Source organism: Heptranchias perlo, chromosome 1, assembly GCF_035084215.1.
Source record: "Heptranchias perlo isolate sHepPer1 chromosome 1, sHepPer1.hap1, whole genome shotgun sequence".
In the NCBI taxonomy this organism is placed as follows: domain Eukaryota; kingdom Metazoa; phylum Chordata; class Chondrichthyes; order Hexanchiformes; family Hexanchidae; genus Heptranchias; species Heptranchias perlo.
The window spans coordinates 47,843,502-47,858,845 of record NC_090325.1 but is presented as its reverse complement, the minus strand read 5'-3'; the positions used below and the strand labels follow the sequence as shown (position 1 = coordinate 47,858,845).

Here is a 15,344-nt window from a genome sequence, read left to right as displayed (position 1 = left end):
CATTGAATAATAAAAGAACAGGTTATGTACAGGAGGTAGCAGACTCCTAACAATTTTCTTAATACAAGACAGTGGATACCTAAGAGTGAATTGTGTAATGTTATCTTAATCATTTTTACTCAATTATCTTCACAGGTAAGGGGAAATTTTCCATAGCACTATGGAAGTTTTATCTGCCTTCCTATTGTGATTAAATAAGGTGGCGAAAATCTTTCGGGGCTGTAGGAAAGGGCATGATGGGCTGAATAGTCTTTGCTTATTTCACAGTCTAATGTCCTTATGTATATTTTTTTGGGGAGTTTGTTATTTTCTCTGATGCTGTTATTTCTTTACATCTTATACATATATTGTTTTAAGCTCAGTCCAGGACTTTAGTGTACTGCTGGAATATAAGCATGGTTTCCCCTCACCAACATCTGATCTAACACCAACACAACTTTCTTTCAGCTCTAAAACATCATCTCCTTCCACCTCTCCTGTGAAAATCCTCATCAATGCCATTATTACCTCAAGGTTCGATTCTTCCAGTGCTTCCCTTACCAGCCTCTACAACCTACAACTCATCAAAAATACCACAGCCTTCATCCTCACCCACACCAAGCCCTGCACCCTTATCACCACTGTCTTCCCCAAGCTCCACCGGCTTCCCAACAAATTGATTGTATGTTTATCACCTACGCCTTCAATGCCTCCATGACCTTGTCCAACTCAACCTCAGTGATCTCCTTCCAGTTGAAACCCCTTACACTCACTCTTCTCTGACATCAACCTCCTCTTTGTTCCCCATTCCATCGGCTCCACTATCGGTGGTTGCTCTCTCAGCAACTATAGAACTCTCTCCGCCAGCAGTTCTACTTTTTCATCTGTTTTACTGCTTTCAGAAACTGCCTTAAGACCCTTCTCTATGACTGTATTTTCACCGCTCCAACCCATCTTTTTCCTGTTGCTCCTCCTGTACAGTGTCTACTCTCTGTTCACTGTCATGTAAAGTACTCTGAGGTGTTTCCTTGCAAGTGATGAGCGCTCTAGAACTTCAATTTGTTGTCACTTTGGTGAAAATGCTCAGATCATATGATCCACCGTTATTTAGATTATTGGGGCTACATTAAATCTTCATATTGGAGTAGGATCAGCTCATGGGACAAAGAGGGAAAGCCTGCTCCAAAAACTCAGTTCAAACCCTGTCACATTCAACATTAGGAAAATGCCCTGTTGCAGGCATTGTGGGGTAGATACTGCAATCATTGGGCCCTGAAGCAGGAGCCTGGTATTACCGGATGCTGAGGCCTGAGTCTACTCGAAGACCAATGTACACAGCATGTCACAATGGCTGCACAAGTGCTCTGAGGCTGTTGGGCCTGCTTGGTGACTGTGCGCAAGGTTCGTCAAGGACTAGGATTCTATTCAAATTAAAGGAGCTAAGAATAATACTGCTAGAGTCCCTGAAAAGCTCAGCACCCATTGCAAATGGGTGCTTAAAGGAAAGGCTGCCAGAAAAATCTACCTTTTATTCCCATTTGGCCCTATCTTCTAAAGAGTGTTAATCTTAATTGTTGCACTTCCTGTTGCTTGGCTTCCAGAGGCTGATCCATGAATGGGCCTGTTGTGGCCTGAGCCAATTTCCTCCCTCACAACCTGACTCAGTTAGAATCAGAGAATCATACAGCACAGGAGGAGGCCATTCGGCCCATCGTGTCTGTGCTGGCTCCTTGAAAGTGCTATCCAATTAGTCCTGCTCCCCCGCTCTTTCCCCATAGTTCTTTTCAAGTATATATCCAATTCCCAGTTTAAGGACAGCCAGTGCCTTTTAATATCTGTTGCTAACAAATGATGCAGCCCTGGCTCCTGTGGCGCACTCAGTACGTCACGAACTAAGCACAAAGAGCACCTCAAAAATATTTAAATTAGCTGACCTCACATTATGGTGCAAGATCAGCTATGTGGGGTGCAAATGCACGCAGCGCCTGAGAGACAGCAGTACCAGCGAAGAGGCACAGGAGCTGTATTATTGGCTCCTTTTTCCATTCTAATGCAATGCAAACTATTATGGTGAGGCTTTCAGAACTTTATCTGAAATTTTCATTTAAAATCATTAGTAGTGCTAGTTGTGCCCGACAACGCGATCATGTCACTAGGTGTTGTTACCATGTCTAAATAAACTACTATAAACTGTCTTGCAAGACAGCGTTACCATGGTAACGATGCTGCTTTAAACTGCTCAGATATTTGTGCGTGTGAAGCAAGGATTACTGAACTCTATCATTCACAATTACTCAGTTACACTTTTTTGACTGGAATGTTTAACATGGAGGAAAATTATATAGATGTAATATAGATTTATGAATATATAATACATCTGTTACATATAGATATATTATAATATATCTATTATAGATATATTAATGTATAATTACTGTAATAATTATAGATTTGCATATTAGTAACACTTCACTGATATCATGAATTATTCCTGTTCTCATTCAATTTGCTGGACAAGATAAGCACTTTCACTCCTCGATAGCCAGCAACAATGTGCACGGGCGTTTCAGAATTAGCGTTCGGTTTCTGTAATGAAATAAGGATGCCACTTACCGCTTGAGCGTAGGCACCATATGCACCAAACTGAATTGCCATTGGGTTGAACATCCCCATCTGCCCTGCCATTTGTTGCATGCGACGCATTGTGCGTTCCTTGTCGGTGTCTGCAAATTTTACCACGAGGCTAGAAGACGCCCCCTGGAAGGCAGAAAGAAAAAACTAATCAATAGAGGTGCCAAGCAGCAGCACTGCCACTGTGACTCCATGTAACCTCCCAGTAGTCTCATTGGACTCTTGCTGCTTCTGACTTTGATTTGCAATATTTAGGACAGGAAGGTTGTACGTTTTCAATTTGTGAAAAACATGTTTTTAGTGATAACAGAGAACACAAACAAGTCGTGGTTCATTTTTTTTTCTGAGCATCATCTGTTATCAGCACAATCAAATTATCTGCATTGCAACACATCCTGACTCCTGGCCTTTTTAAAATTTCACTTTCATTGTGCCTCCTTGAAGCAATCCTATTTCACTCTAGATTACTTTGAGGCCAGTTTACTAGTGCTCAGGCTGTCGCAACAGGCAGTAAAAGAACACACTTTTGTTTACAGACCCAGATGAGAATTAGTTTTCTTAAACTCTGCTGGGATCATGGCCTGGAATTTTGACTGGTGCACATAGGGCACCCATAGAGTCATAGAGAGTCATAGAGTCATACAGCACGGATAGAGGCCCTTCGGCCCATCGTGTCCGCGCCGGCCATCAGCCCTGTCTACTCTAATCCCATATTCCAGCATTAACACAGTTAATTCTAACAAATGGAGCTCCAACCAATATTTGTGCCCTTGTAATTAATTGCCATCTGAACCAAGTCAGCCGTTTTCAGGGATAAGCACACAGTAGATTTAGACTGAGACAGAACATAGCATTGAGAATAATGGAATATGACCTGGTCAATGCAATAAGCACCAAGTGCAGTTCTGACCAGGTGCTTTGATCTTGTATTAGAATATTGAGTTTTAACTGAAATCTATTAAAAAAAATTATAAAATAATGCTCTTCCTGAGCAATAATGAAATTTATAAATTGAATGAAGCTGTAGGAAAACCAGGGTAAAGCATCAAACACCAGTCAGGAATCCCAGAACAAGGCAAACACTTTTTTTTATTGAGATACCTAGATGAGGAGCTCATGCCCAAAGTGCAAGCCACCAACAAATTTGAAAAGAGATAAAAGACAAGATGAGTTAAAAAGCAATGGTTAGGTTGGGTTTCAAAACCCTTGCATGAAAATGGGAAGAGTGGGGGCAAGGGGCAGTAAGGAGTTCCAGAGGTCCTGAAAAGAAATAAGTCAGAATAGGAGAATACAATGGGCTGGATTTTGCCTAACAGCATTCACTGTTATTTCAGTGCAAATGGTAGAGCAATTCCCGGTGACCGCACATCGCAGATAAACGCAGAAATCTGGAAGTTGCTGTACCAGATGCCCTGCTCCTCCGTAAGCTTCGCGGGAAGGACATCTCGCCGGCTGACTCATCGTTCAGATGTATGGAACAGTGTGAAGTTCCTGCACTGCCCTGATGGATACGAACTAATCTCGCCACAAAAAGGTACGTCAAGATTTTGAAGTCTAAGCACCCTGTTAACAGCGTGGTAAGTCTTAATGACTGCCAAACCAGCTCACTGGCACTGAAAATTAACTTTTACAAGTGTGGAGACTCATTCCTTCAGGTTTTAATTGTTGGACATTTAAAAAACAAATAAAAATGTTAAATTTTTAAAATTTTTTCTTTCTGTCTCCTTTATCTCTGTCTCTTAATTCAATATTTCTTACCCTCTCTTTATTTCACTTTCTGTACCTGATTTGACATTGAATTCACTATTCTAACTTACATTTCCTGGTTCTGTCTCTGCGTGGCTTATTAACATGCTTCAATCTGATTGGCGAAGGGGATAGACAGTTGCTTGCCCAGTTCACACAGGTCCCAGATGCCCAGGAGAGGGCGCTGTGCTGGATTGAGGACCCCATGAACAGTCTATGGGCAAGTCCAAGTCGACCAAATGGCAGGTGGCATTCGCTCGCCGCTCAAAGCAAAATCCGGCCCGATAAATCTTAACTTTAACACAGTGTAGATGCAGGGAGGAGAACGAAGAATATGTAGGATGTGGCACGCTGGGAATTTAGGAGGCACAAGGGAGAAAGAATCAGAGGAAGAATAACTATGATTGTATGCCAAAATAAAGACAAGATATATTATGGAATATTATGGAAGTTAAGGGTGAGAGAAAGACCACTCATCAAGCGATAACTTGTTTGGTTATTTTATACATAATTCCTTGGTGCACTGGGATTAGCTTTGATGAATTGTTTTACAGCTTTCCTTTTAAGAAGCTGCAACAGTGACTCAAGGCAGTTAGTCAAAACGTCTTAGAATTTCAGTACACAACTGAGGAAAAAAAAAGACATAAACCCAATACATAAAAAATTAATAATTTTATATAACACAGCATAACATAAATCTAATGATGCCTTGATACTTAAACCCAGTATAATTTTGATGAGGAAGTGCACACTTTTCAGTCGCAACCACATTCTACTGTGCATGAAGGCTTAATGTGTTTTTATTAAATTCCACTCTCCACTATTTTACCAAAAACACTGATCCATCTTTTTTATTATCCTGCAGCACAATTTTAAAGCAGTTGTGATTAGTTTTTCAGGAAGGGTGAGAGCAAGCCAGTGACAAGATGATGGAACCTCAATTGTTATTCTGCTTGTATTTAGCATTAAACATGTCAAAGTCAGGGGTTACAACATGTTCCTTTGCATTCCGGGACAAAAGGTTTTAACCAAACTTTGTATCTTTCAGAGTAAGAACAGTTGGATTAAATGCCAGCTTTGGGCTGTTTTAGGTTTTTTGACCAGGAGCTCCGAGGGAGAGGAGCTAGAGACATTTTAATTCATTTTGAAATTCATTTTAATGTTTTTGTTTATTTCTTCTCTCTTTTTATTCCCTTCAGAACTTTGGCAGTATTACTTTAATTGACCACCTGGAACTGTGCACAGCAACACCAAGATGGGGTGTCTCTACCTGCAGCATCTTTGGTAAGATAATAGATTAATAACCTGCTATTTGTGAAAGGCAGAAGGGAGTCCTATTGTTACATCCCCAGGTTATGCTCTTGTACCATGAGAGATTGTGCAGTATAGGCCTCTCAGACCGCTTACTAGAGTGACCAACACCACTGTACCTGAAACAATATCAAAATCGCACCCAAAATTTCTAATACTGCCTTCTCATCATGTTTTTCAATCCTTTTTCTCTCCAGAAACACATCTAATTGTCTATTGCATCCATTTAATGGCCTTCTCTGACAATTTATTAAACAACACTACTACCCTTTGGGTGGAAATGTTCCACCTGATTTCCTTTCTTAATCCTAATTTCCTCATTTTTAACCTACGTCCCCTGGTTATTTGAATACTTCATCACAGTGACGATGTAATTTCCCTTCATAATCTTCAAACCTTAATTAAGTCACCCTGAAATCTCCTCTTTTCCAAAGAAAGGAAGCTCAGCTTCCTTAACCTTTATGCATAATTTAGCTGGTTTGAATGCGTGTTTGGGGCTTATTTGTTGCCTAGACCAGACAATCTCCAATAAACAAAGACTGTCTGAGCTCAGTTTACTTTTGGTTCTAAACAGCCATCAGCATGTCTACTTGCTGCACTGCAGAAGCCAACAAAAATAATTTCACCAGACAACGTATAGACATTATTCCAACAGTACCCGACTGGTGCTCCTTAATCTTACATATCCTGGAGTAAAGTATTTTTTAATGTGCAAAATCATTTCCTACTCATCATCATTAGAATAATTTCTTAATTGCATTAAATTTGTATCTCAATTTAAAATAAAGCGAAGTGTGCTAATTTATTTGATTAATTCAAGTTAAGCAAATAACTCATTTGGTCCCAAATGTTAGTCAAAAGTCAGAAGTGTTCACTGAGAAGGAATTCTTGATAAAAAGAATATGAACACGTTACCATTTTTCATTAAAGTGTGTAATTAAAATGTATATATATTTTTATAGTAAAATTTCTTGTCTTGTCATTTCCTTTGTCAAGTCTGTCAATTTTCATTTTCTTCATTAGTTAAGTGTTTTTTTTTCTTCGTTGGTTCAATCTCTGGTTATTTTCTATTTTTCTTAACTCACCAATCGTATTGAACAAAAGTTTTGCTGCAAATTTTAATTTTCTTCCCAATTACATTCCACTAAAACAAAAATTCTCTCCAATAATATTGCAGGAAAATAAAAATCTTGAAGATACAGCCACCATGACACTTCGCAGTCATGTTCAGACTGAGAGGCAAACTTTTGATAATGGCGTCGCTTTGAGGATAATGGATCTTCCTAGCAATAAAATAACAGAAGAATCACCTGTACAAACCCTTCACACAAAGGGTGATCAGCATGTGGAATAGACCTCCAGATGGAGTAGCAGAGGCAAAAATCATAGAATCATTTAAGAAACTCCATTTACATCAGTATGATGTTGAGATGCCAGAGCCTCTGACTCAATTTCAAGAGCCCAATCCCTGCTCTGTACCTGCACCCACCTCCATCTATACTTCTTTCCCAGGCCCACCTGTGGTCTGCTCCTGGGCTTAACTGTCTTTTTATTTCATTTTCTTTCTTTTGTAAATCAACTTTCCTCCCCAACCCCTGCCCTACTCAGTGCACACCAAAACCTCAACCTGCCACTTCACCTCATCCTAAGCCTTGGTGCTGGCCTCCATCTTTCATTCCCACATCTGACCAGACCAGATGCACTGTCCAACCTCCTCTTCAATGCAAAAGAAGATCCAGTAGTGTATATCAACTGGTTAATTAAAAAACTAAACAAGAATGCTACTTTTGCAATACTTCAGTCATGTTGTAAGGCTCATGTATAAGCCGTGATGACAGGAGGTGGCAATTAACATTACAAGCAACGTTTTACTTAAAAGCTGTATACAGGAAATAATATACGAACATCAGAAAGGACAGAACAAAAAAGGCCACTTGGCTCATACAGCCCATCTTGTTCCATAACAAATGATGAAGTACTCCTGGTTTGAATAACTTATGCATGGTCACAGTAGCACAAGGATCATTATGTTCCATCAAAAACATTCATCTGTGGCTACCCGTCTCCTTACAGCCCTTGATCCTGTTCTTATTTCTTGAAAAAGTTAAGTCAACATAGCGTTAACTAATTTGTAAGATGTGCATTCCACATATCCATTACTTAATTGTACTCAAATAAAGCTTGTTAATTTTTACATTAATGTTCTATACTCTTGCATTTGCAATCCAAATTAAATAATATATTTACAGTCGCACTATTTATGCCCCGTCACTATTTTAGGAACCGGAAGCATGCCTCCGTGGGGTAGATTTTACGAGTTAGCACTCCTGATGCAGAGCTTTGCTTGACGGGAGTACATGTTGGGAACTCGACTGTAGAGATCAACATGTTCAACATGCCCAATTCATGGTGTGCACGATTTTCCATCCTTTCATTTTACTTGACAGAAAATTGTGTGAGTTGCAAAGAAGGTGCGAGAACCTCCACACTCAAATTCCTGATACTTACTCTCATTGCGCGAGCTCTGTGCCACAAGGTTTTTTATCATTTGTTTTCAGAATGTGGACGACACTGGCAGATCTGCATTAATTAATCATAGTTCATTGCCCTGAAAAGGTGGTGGTGCACTTTCTCTTTAAATGGTTGCAGTCTTTGTGCTGATAGTACTCCCATGATGGTGTTAGGTAGGAAAATCCAGGACATTGGCTCGACGATGATGAAGGAATGGCAACATATGTCACGTTAAGGTGGTGTGTGACTTGGAGGGGAAGTTGGAAGTGATGGTGTTCTTGTCAGTCTGGGAGGTAGAGGCCGTGGGGTTGGGAATTGCTGTCGAGCTAAGCTTGTCATGTTGCTGAAGTGCATCCTGCAGATTGTACATACTGCAGCGACGGTATGCTGGTAGTGGATGGGGGTCGATGTAGAGTTCTGTTGCATGGGTACCTATCAAATGGATTTCTTAGTCCTGAATGGTGTCAAGTGGTGATTATTCCATCACTCTCTTGACTTAAGCTGTGTACATGGTGGAGAGGCATTGAGGGGTCAGGAGGTGAGCCTTGTGTACCCAGCCTGTGCTTGTACCCGTGGTTTTGGTATGGCCGGTCCAACTTCTGGTCAATGGTGATTCCCAGGATATGATGGTGGACGACTGTTAACATATAAAATTGATCCCTCATACCTCCAGTCAAAAGTAGTTCAATTCCATGAGTCCATAACTTAAAGTCCTGATTCCTTTTGAAAAGTTGTATAAAATATTCTAGCCATGTCTTTACTAATGAATTTCAAAAAGTAAAAATAACCTGCTTCAACCCATAATGAAATGCCTTCGAAATACATTCCAGTACTTGATCAGCTATGTTAATAACTGCTCATTTTAGGCAGATGTCTGGACACCTCTGAAACCATATTGAAATGTGCAGCTGTGTTTTAGTCATGCGGACACAACAATCAAAAAGGCATTATAAGGATGCATAACAGGAAAAAAATTAACATTTTTATTGTAGTTTGTAGATTTGTACTGATCATCTTAAAATCTTTGCAAATTGAATGCATTTAAGAGGAAGAATACAAGGTCCTTGAAAAATATCCTCCATTGTTACAAAGGTGCTGCAATGGGCTTGAACGCAAAGCTTTCTTTCTTCAAATGGTTAACAGAATTCATTATCAATAGTTATATTACTCGTAGTAGCTGCCTCGTGCCTCATGTTTGAATAGTTAAAAAGATTAAAAAGTAAATAGTTTCATGCAAATTTGGGAAAGAAAAGTTCTGTTCATATTTGTTCTGAGCAGTTTCTGGAACCACATCAAATTGTTACTTTACGAAAATTCCTTCTACTTTCCCAGGGTAGTTCACATGACTGTAAGTGGGCACTTTCACAATATAGTTTGATTCTCTGGTGTTTCTTTCATGTTTAATATAATGATTAATCCTTAGACTATTAGCAGATCCAAGGAAATCCTCGTCTCCCAGGTGTTCTGTAAGCTTTTAGCTCACAGGCTGTGACCCTGAAATAGCCATGAGTATTGCAGTAATGAAGCCACACAAATGTCAGCAGTAGTTTGATTATTGTAATATGGAAACTAAACTTTTAAAATAGGCTCTCAAAAGACAATAATTCAAAGTAAAAATTGTAGACACTTTTTCATCCTGTTCCCTCTGTTATCCCTTTCCTCCATTCTCTCTCCTTTCTGTCCTTTTTTGTTAGTTTAATATTTTCCTACCTCACCTATCTTTCATAACGATTTTCTAACATAAAAACTATATTTTACTTTCTTCTTCCTCCTGGCTCCCAACGTTTATTCCGGAAGTAAGGTAATTAAAAATAACTGCCTGTTGATTGGCTGAAAAGCAGCATTAAAGACTGTTTTTCAGCCGGTCAAAGCATAAAGTGTAAGAAATGACGTGGTTGCATTATAGATGTGACCAGGTCAGTCTGTGATGGTTTTGTTGGGTGAAACAAAGCCACTTACAGGCGGCCCCTGGCACCCAACTGTGTCTGGAGCAGTAAACTCATCCACAGGATGGCTGGGAAATAAATAGACGCAATCAGTCATGTCACCGACCATGGCATCGCTCTTTTCTCCATTTACTAACTTGTTATAATGTCTTGTGCTCACCAGATGGAGGATGCTGTGGGGCTAGGTCTCTTGATAAGAGAGAATCCATCCAATTTAAACCAAAAATGAGCTTTTCTTATCCAGGGCATGTAAGAATTAACAAAAAAGCGTAGGCTTCCGTCCTGTCCCTGCCTCAGCGGTATGTCTGCAGGCTGAGTGAGCTCCACCCATGCATCTGCTGTATGCTCCTTTATGTTATCGCACTGTTACATGCCCTCAGGTCCCTTTAATATAACTGAGGCAGCGCTACTGGAGGCCACAAGAAGCAACTCAAGAGGCTCCCCCGAGGCTCATCTAGAGGCAGTAGTGTTGATGGCAGTAAACGTAACCTGTTGATGTTAGCAGTACTGACGGCTACTGGTCATAATTTTGTCTGGCTGTAGCTAGACGGAGTACGCAGCCCACCGATACAGGCTGGCAGCAAGCGAGATAGTTCATGGCAGGAAGTTGAAAATCTTCTAAGATCATGGGGTTGATTTTTAGCTGCTGAAATTGCCTTTGAGAGGGAGGTAACGGTCTCAAAATGGGGGGGTTGGTCGACTCACTGTCTCATTAACCCAGATGATCAGCTCACTGCCACTTTCGCAGTGGCCTACCACTGGGTGGCCGAAGCGCTTGCCTGTCTTAGGTGGTAGGCCCCTTTTAATATGCAAATCAGGGTCCTATGGCATACACAGGACCCCGATTGCCATTTTAGGACAGAACTGGTCGGACCGTGCGCCGCACACTGTCTGACTAGTTTTGCAGGTAAGTTCTAGATTATTTTTGTTGGGCTAGGAGAAGCAGGAGTGCTCCTGCGAGCATCGCAAAAATACATTAGGTTGCAGCCCCATCTGGGCCTTGCCTTCCCTCTCCACTTGTCTCCAAGAACCTACATACACCTGCCACTGTCACCTCAGCCGGCCGACATTCCTGTGGCTCAAAACTGACGAGCTGCCTCGGGACACCCGTTTGGTGTCCGCAGCTCGCTGGTCAGATTCAGATGAGGCCCGGGCCTTAAAATCATGGCAGCTTTTTCGTCGCAGGAATGGGCATCCTGGCTGGCCACCTAAAAGTTCAAATCTACACGCATAACTTTTAAATAATTGACCAGTGCAGGTTCAGAAACATTTTCTTTACGTCTCAGAAACATTTCTGATGGCGTGTCCTGACCTGAAGGGAAACTCAGCAGGAGTAATTATTTTAAATCATTGCAAAACCATCTAGAAAATTATGAATACATTTTTATTCTCAAGCAGCATATTGGCAAACTCTGTGTTATCAGGACAGCAGCCCTGTGACTTCACTGGTGGGTGACATGATTACCTCTGGTCATGTTATATTGCACTGTTAGTCAAGATTTTGTTCACTATGTTTTGGTAGAAAATAAACAACAGCAGCTGTGCAGACAATTCCAGATGTGATTCACTGTCATTTACATTGCAAAGAAGGGAAAAACATTAATGGGCAAAAAAATAAAAAATTTACATGACAGGAGTTTTGGAACTGAAAACTCATTTTCTTCAGGAATAATTGTGAGAGGAGAACAGAAATCAGATGACAAAATGCTCCAGGAACTGGTCGTTGTGGGTTGAGGTTACTGCGATTGACAGCCGGCAAGCTTCAAGTTTGCTCGTTCAGTGTCTGCTTAAATGAGATGAAAAGTACTAAATGTAAATGCTGGAGATCAGAATGGTAAAACAGAAATGCTGGAAATAAATAGCATGGTCAGTCAGCACTTGGAAGAGAATGATAGACTAACAGTTCAGTTGGAGATCCTTTAATCAGAGCTCAGTGTTATACCTGAAGCATTAACCTATCTCTTCCACATGCTGAATGACCTGCTGTGCATGTTCTGACTTCCTTTAGATGACTGTATAGGAACATTGTACTGGGTCAAAGAGTTTTCTTGTTCTTCATCGAAACATTTGCTATAAACATTATTAAAAAAAAATAAAAGGCCTGTGGGGAACCGTATCTTTATTGCGGTCTGTTATTCAGTAGTTTTCACTTTTACAAGTTGTCAATGATTGTTTTAAGTTAAGAATAATAATACTTTGCCTTTAATTTCTGTGAAATGTTAATTAAAGAAGTGTTGTTGTCTCAGTAATTACTTTTAGAAAGATCCTGCTTGCGGAACAATCCCTTGCTGCTTGATGAAGCATAATCGTCCCCACCACAGTGCAGTACGGCAGAAACTGTACATGCTGCAATGTAAATTTACTTCAAAGTAGTCTTAGTATTTTTACTTTAATTTCTGTTAAAGCTAAATAAAAACTGCTAAACTCGTAGTGCCAGACAAAATTAATGATGTAATGTTCCATCATGCCATGTTAACCTGGTAAACTGTACTGCAACCCAATTGTTTCAATGCAGCACCGATTATGTCACTATCATACAGAACACTAAAGAACAGTGCAAAATTCAAATCAAATCGCGCATACCAGTATGGAACAATCGCCAACATGTTACTGTTGAAATATCATCCTAGAAAGTAACAGTTTAAATTTCAATACAGAATTTCAGTTAAATTTTTTGATGTTTTTTATGTTAAATAAAAGTAGAAAATGTACAGTAGCTTTAGTCAGTATTTGAAAATGAAAGACAGAGTAACATTTTGAAGTGGGTCCCTCATTAGAACTGACTGATCTACTGTATCTTTCCAGCATTTTCTGTCTTTACTTCTTATTTGTTTTTATGTGTTTGCTTTGCTCTACTCGCCAAATTCATTCTCTCCCAGCCCCCTGGCAACCACCCTCAGTTTTAAAAAAAAATAAATGCTGCTAACTCTCATCTGCCTGATCGCTGAGTTCTTCTGTCTGTATAACATGTTTGAGATATGACCAGTAAAGACAGTGGTTCTGATTGAGATTAGGGCCTGACATAACTCAATATCAGCAGCTGGTAGATTCATGCAGACCATCAGCCCACCGAGGTTGCGGGAATGTTTTTGCTCGTCATCTCAGAGCTCCCTGATTTATTAATTCATTTTGTAGAATAACAGAAAAGGAAAAGGGAAAAGTTCTGCCACACCACTCACAGCAGGAATTAGAAGACATTATTTTAATGTTGGTGGCTTTAATCGCTCTGCAATCTAAATAATATCTTTGGGTGACATATAACAGTGTGAAGCATGGCCACCTGGGATGAGGCAGGAAGCACTGATGACAATCCTGATGCCCCTTTTCATGTGAATTATCGTAGTGTAGATAACATAAAAATGGTAATTACTTGAGCCTTCCTTTTTATCTATATGGCCAAAATATTGCTAATGGCAGGTTTTCATAAATCTGCTCACAGTAATTCTGAGACATGCTAACTTAACTTTAATTACATGCTTTGTGGGGAATAAGGATTATCGAGCGCCAGCACAATGATCAAGATGAGTCGCCTTGACAGTCCACAGCTTCACTTTGTAATTTTGCTGTGAGATGTTGTAATCTCTCTCCCAGTCAAACGTTCCTCGTGCTCTGTTAACTCCCATGCCAGGGTGCTGCTTTTGCAGCTGTAACCCAGTGGGACTGAAGTCCTGCCTCCCATGGCTGGAACCATCTCTCTTCCCTGGTACCCCTGCCACAGGTCACCTCTCAGTTTTGGCCTGGGTTTTCCAGATATGACTAGAAACAAACATCTAGATTCTAAATTTTGAAATATAAATGATTTCTTTTCCACTTACTTATGTGCCTAATAATGTAAAGGTATCTAGGTGTTGATGTTATTCTGGTTTTCAATGAATTTTCATCATCAGGAAAAACAAACATCAGAACTAAAGCCATGATTCCAACCTGCGCTGCACCCTCATTGGTCCCCCAATCTGCTTATGGACTTGGTACCAGGTAGCAGCATTATCCCTTAGCAGCCTCAAAAATAACTCATCGCAGCTTAGTCAGGAACACACCGCCTGCTTTCAGAAGTTAGTCCAGTGTCCCAGATGGCTATTTTCCTTTTTCTCCTCTTTATTCTTTACAAAAAGTACCACCAGAACAATGCTCACACATTGACCCCCGCTTCAAAAAAGCTTCCATTGATGGACAGTTAAATGGGGCAGGTTGTGAAACGGGTGGCCATCCAATCCTGTCAGTTTCCCACTGGGCGGGTTAGGTTAAAATTACCCCCTAGTAAATTCACAAATGTGAATTTGGAAGGAACTGCTCACACTCAAGAACAATTGTATGTGCACAGTCTTGTGCATGCGCAGTTGTTTCAGAATTGTTGCTGATGCTTTTAGATTCACCCTGCAGCGTAAGATGAATTAATTCAAATCAACCACAGCCTTCACACAATGCAAAACACTTTCACTGGAACAATCAAATAAGGTTCCTGTTCCTGAATGCTGCCCAATGACCACTGTGGAAAAGTCTTTGGACTCGATTTTTCCGGGAAATTGCGGGTGCGTTGGGGGCAGTGGGGGGGGGGGGGGGGCTCCGAAAATCGGGGAAATCCCCTTTGGGTTCGGAGCCCAGCTCCAAACCGCCGACTTCCGAGTTCCCCGAGGATGCACCTGCGTGCGCGTGTGCGTCCCGAATCCAGAAGCCCCACCGGCAATTAAAGCCGGTGGGATGATGGTTAAAGAGCCAAATGTACCTCATTGAGATACATTAATTGTGACATTATGGTACTTTACTTGTGACATATTAGGTAGTTAGAACAATTTTTAAACTTACCTGGACGGCTTTCCCACGGCTTCTGATTCACGCTTGGTGAAACCAGGAGTGAAGGGCCAGATCAGGCAAAAACAAACAAAATAAATTACATAAAAAACCATTGCATGAAGTTAAAACACAAAATCAACCTACCTTTCCACCCTGCTCCGATGTCAGATGTCTCCCTCTCCGATCTCCCGTTCTTCACCCCCACCGATGTCCCCCCAATCTCCCCTTCTTCATCCCCGATGTCCCCCGATCTCCCCTTCACCTCCCCGATCTCCCTTTCTCCACCCCCCCCGATGTTCCCCTCTCCGCCCCCGATCTACCCCTCTCCCCACCCCGATCTTTCGTTCCAGCGCCAGATGCGTCTCGCTCTCTCTCTTTCTCTCTGCCCCGAACCCCCAAAGTTGCAGCTCCTGATGGCAACCAGCCTGT

At 41.0% G+C, this 15,344-nt stretch overlaps 1 protein-coding gene across 21 annotated transcripts in view; it reads right to left on the bottom strand.

Moving 5' to 3' along the window:
* The window catches only part of celf4 (CUGBP, Elav-like family member 4), an 890,875-nt gene that overhangs the window by 116,937 nt on the left and 758,594 nt on the right, over positions 1-15,344 (bottom strand). For 17 of the 21 annotated variants that reach the window (XM_067991773.1, XM_067992593.1, XM_067991859.1 and 14 more), the window contains one exon: positions 2,593-2,736. In XM_067991773.1, the coding sequence (XP_067847874.1) occupies positions 2,593-2,736 (144 nt within the window). The remainder of the gene's footprint in view (positions 1-2,592; positions 2,737-15,344) is intronic. The other 4 variants (XM_067992759.1, XM_067993173.1, XM_067992301.1 and 1 more) reach the window with 1 other exon arrangement.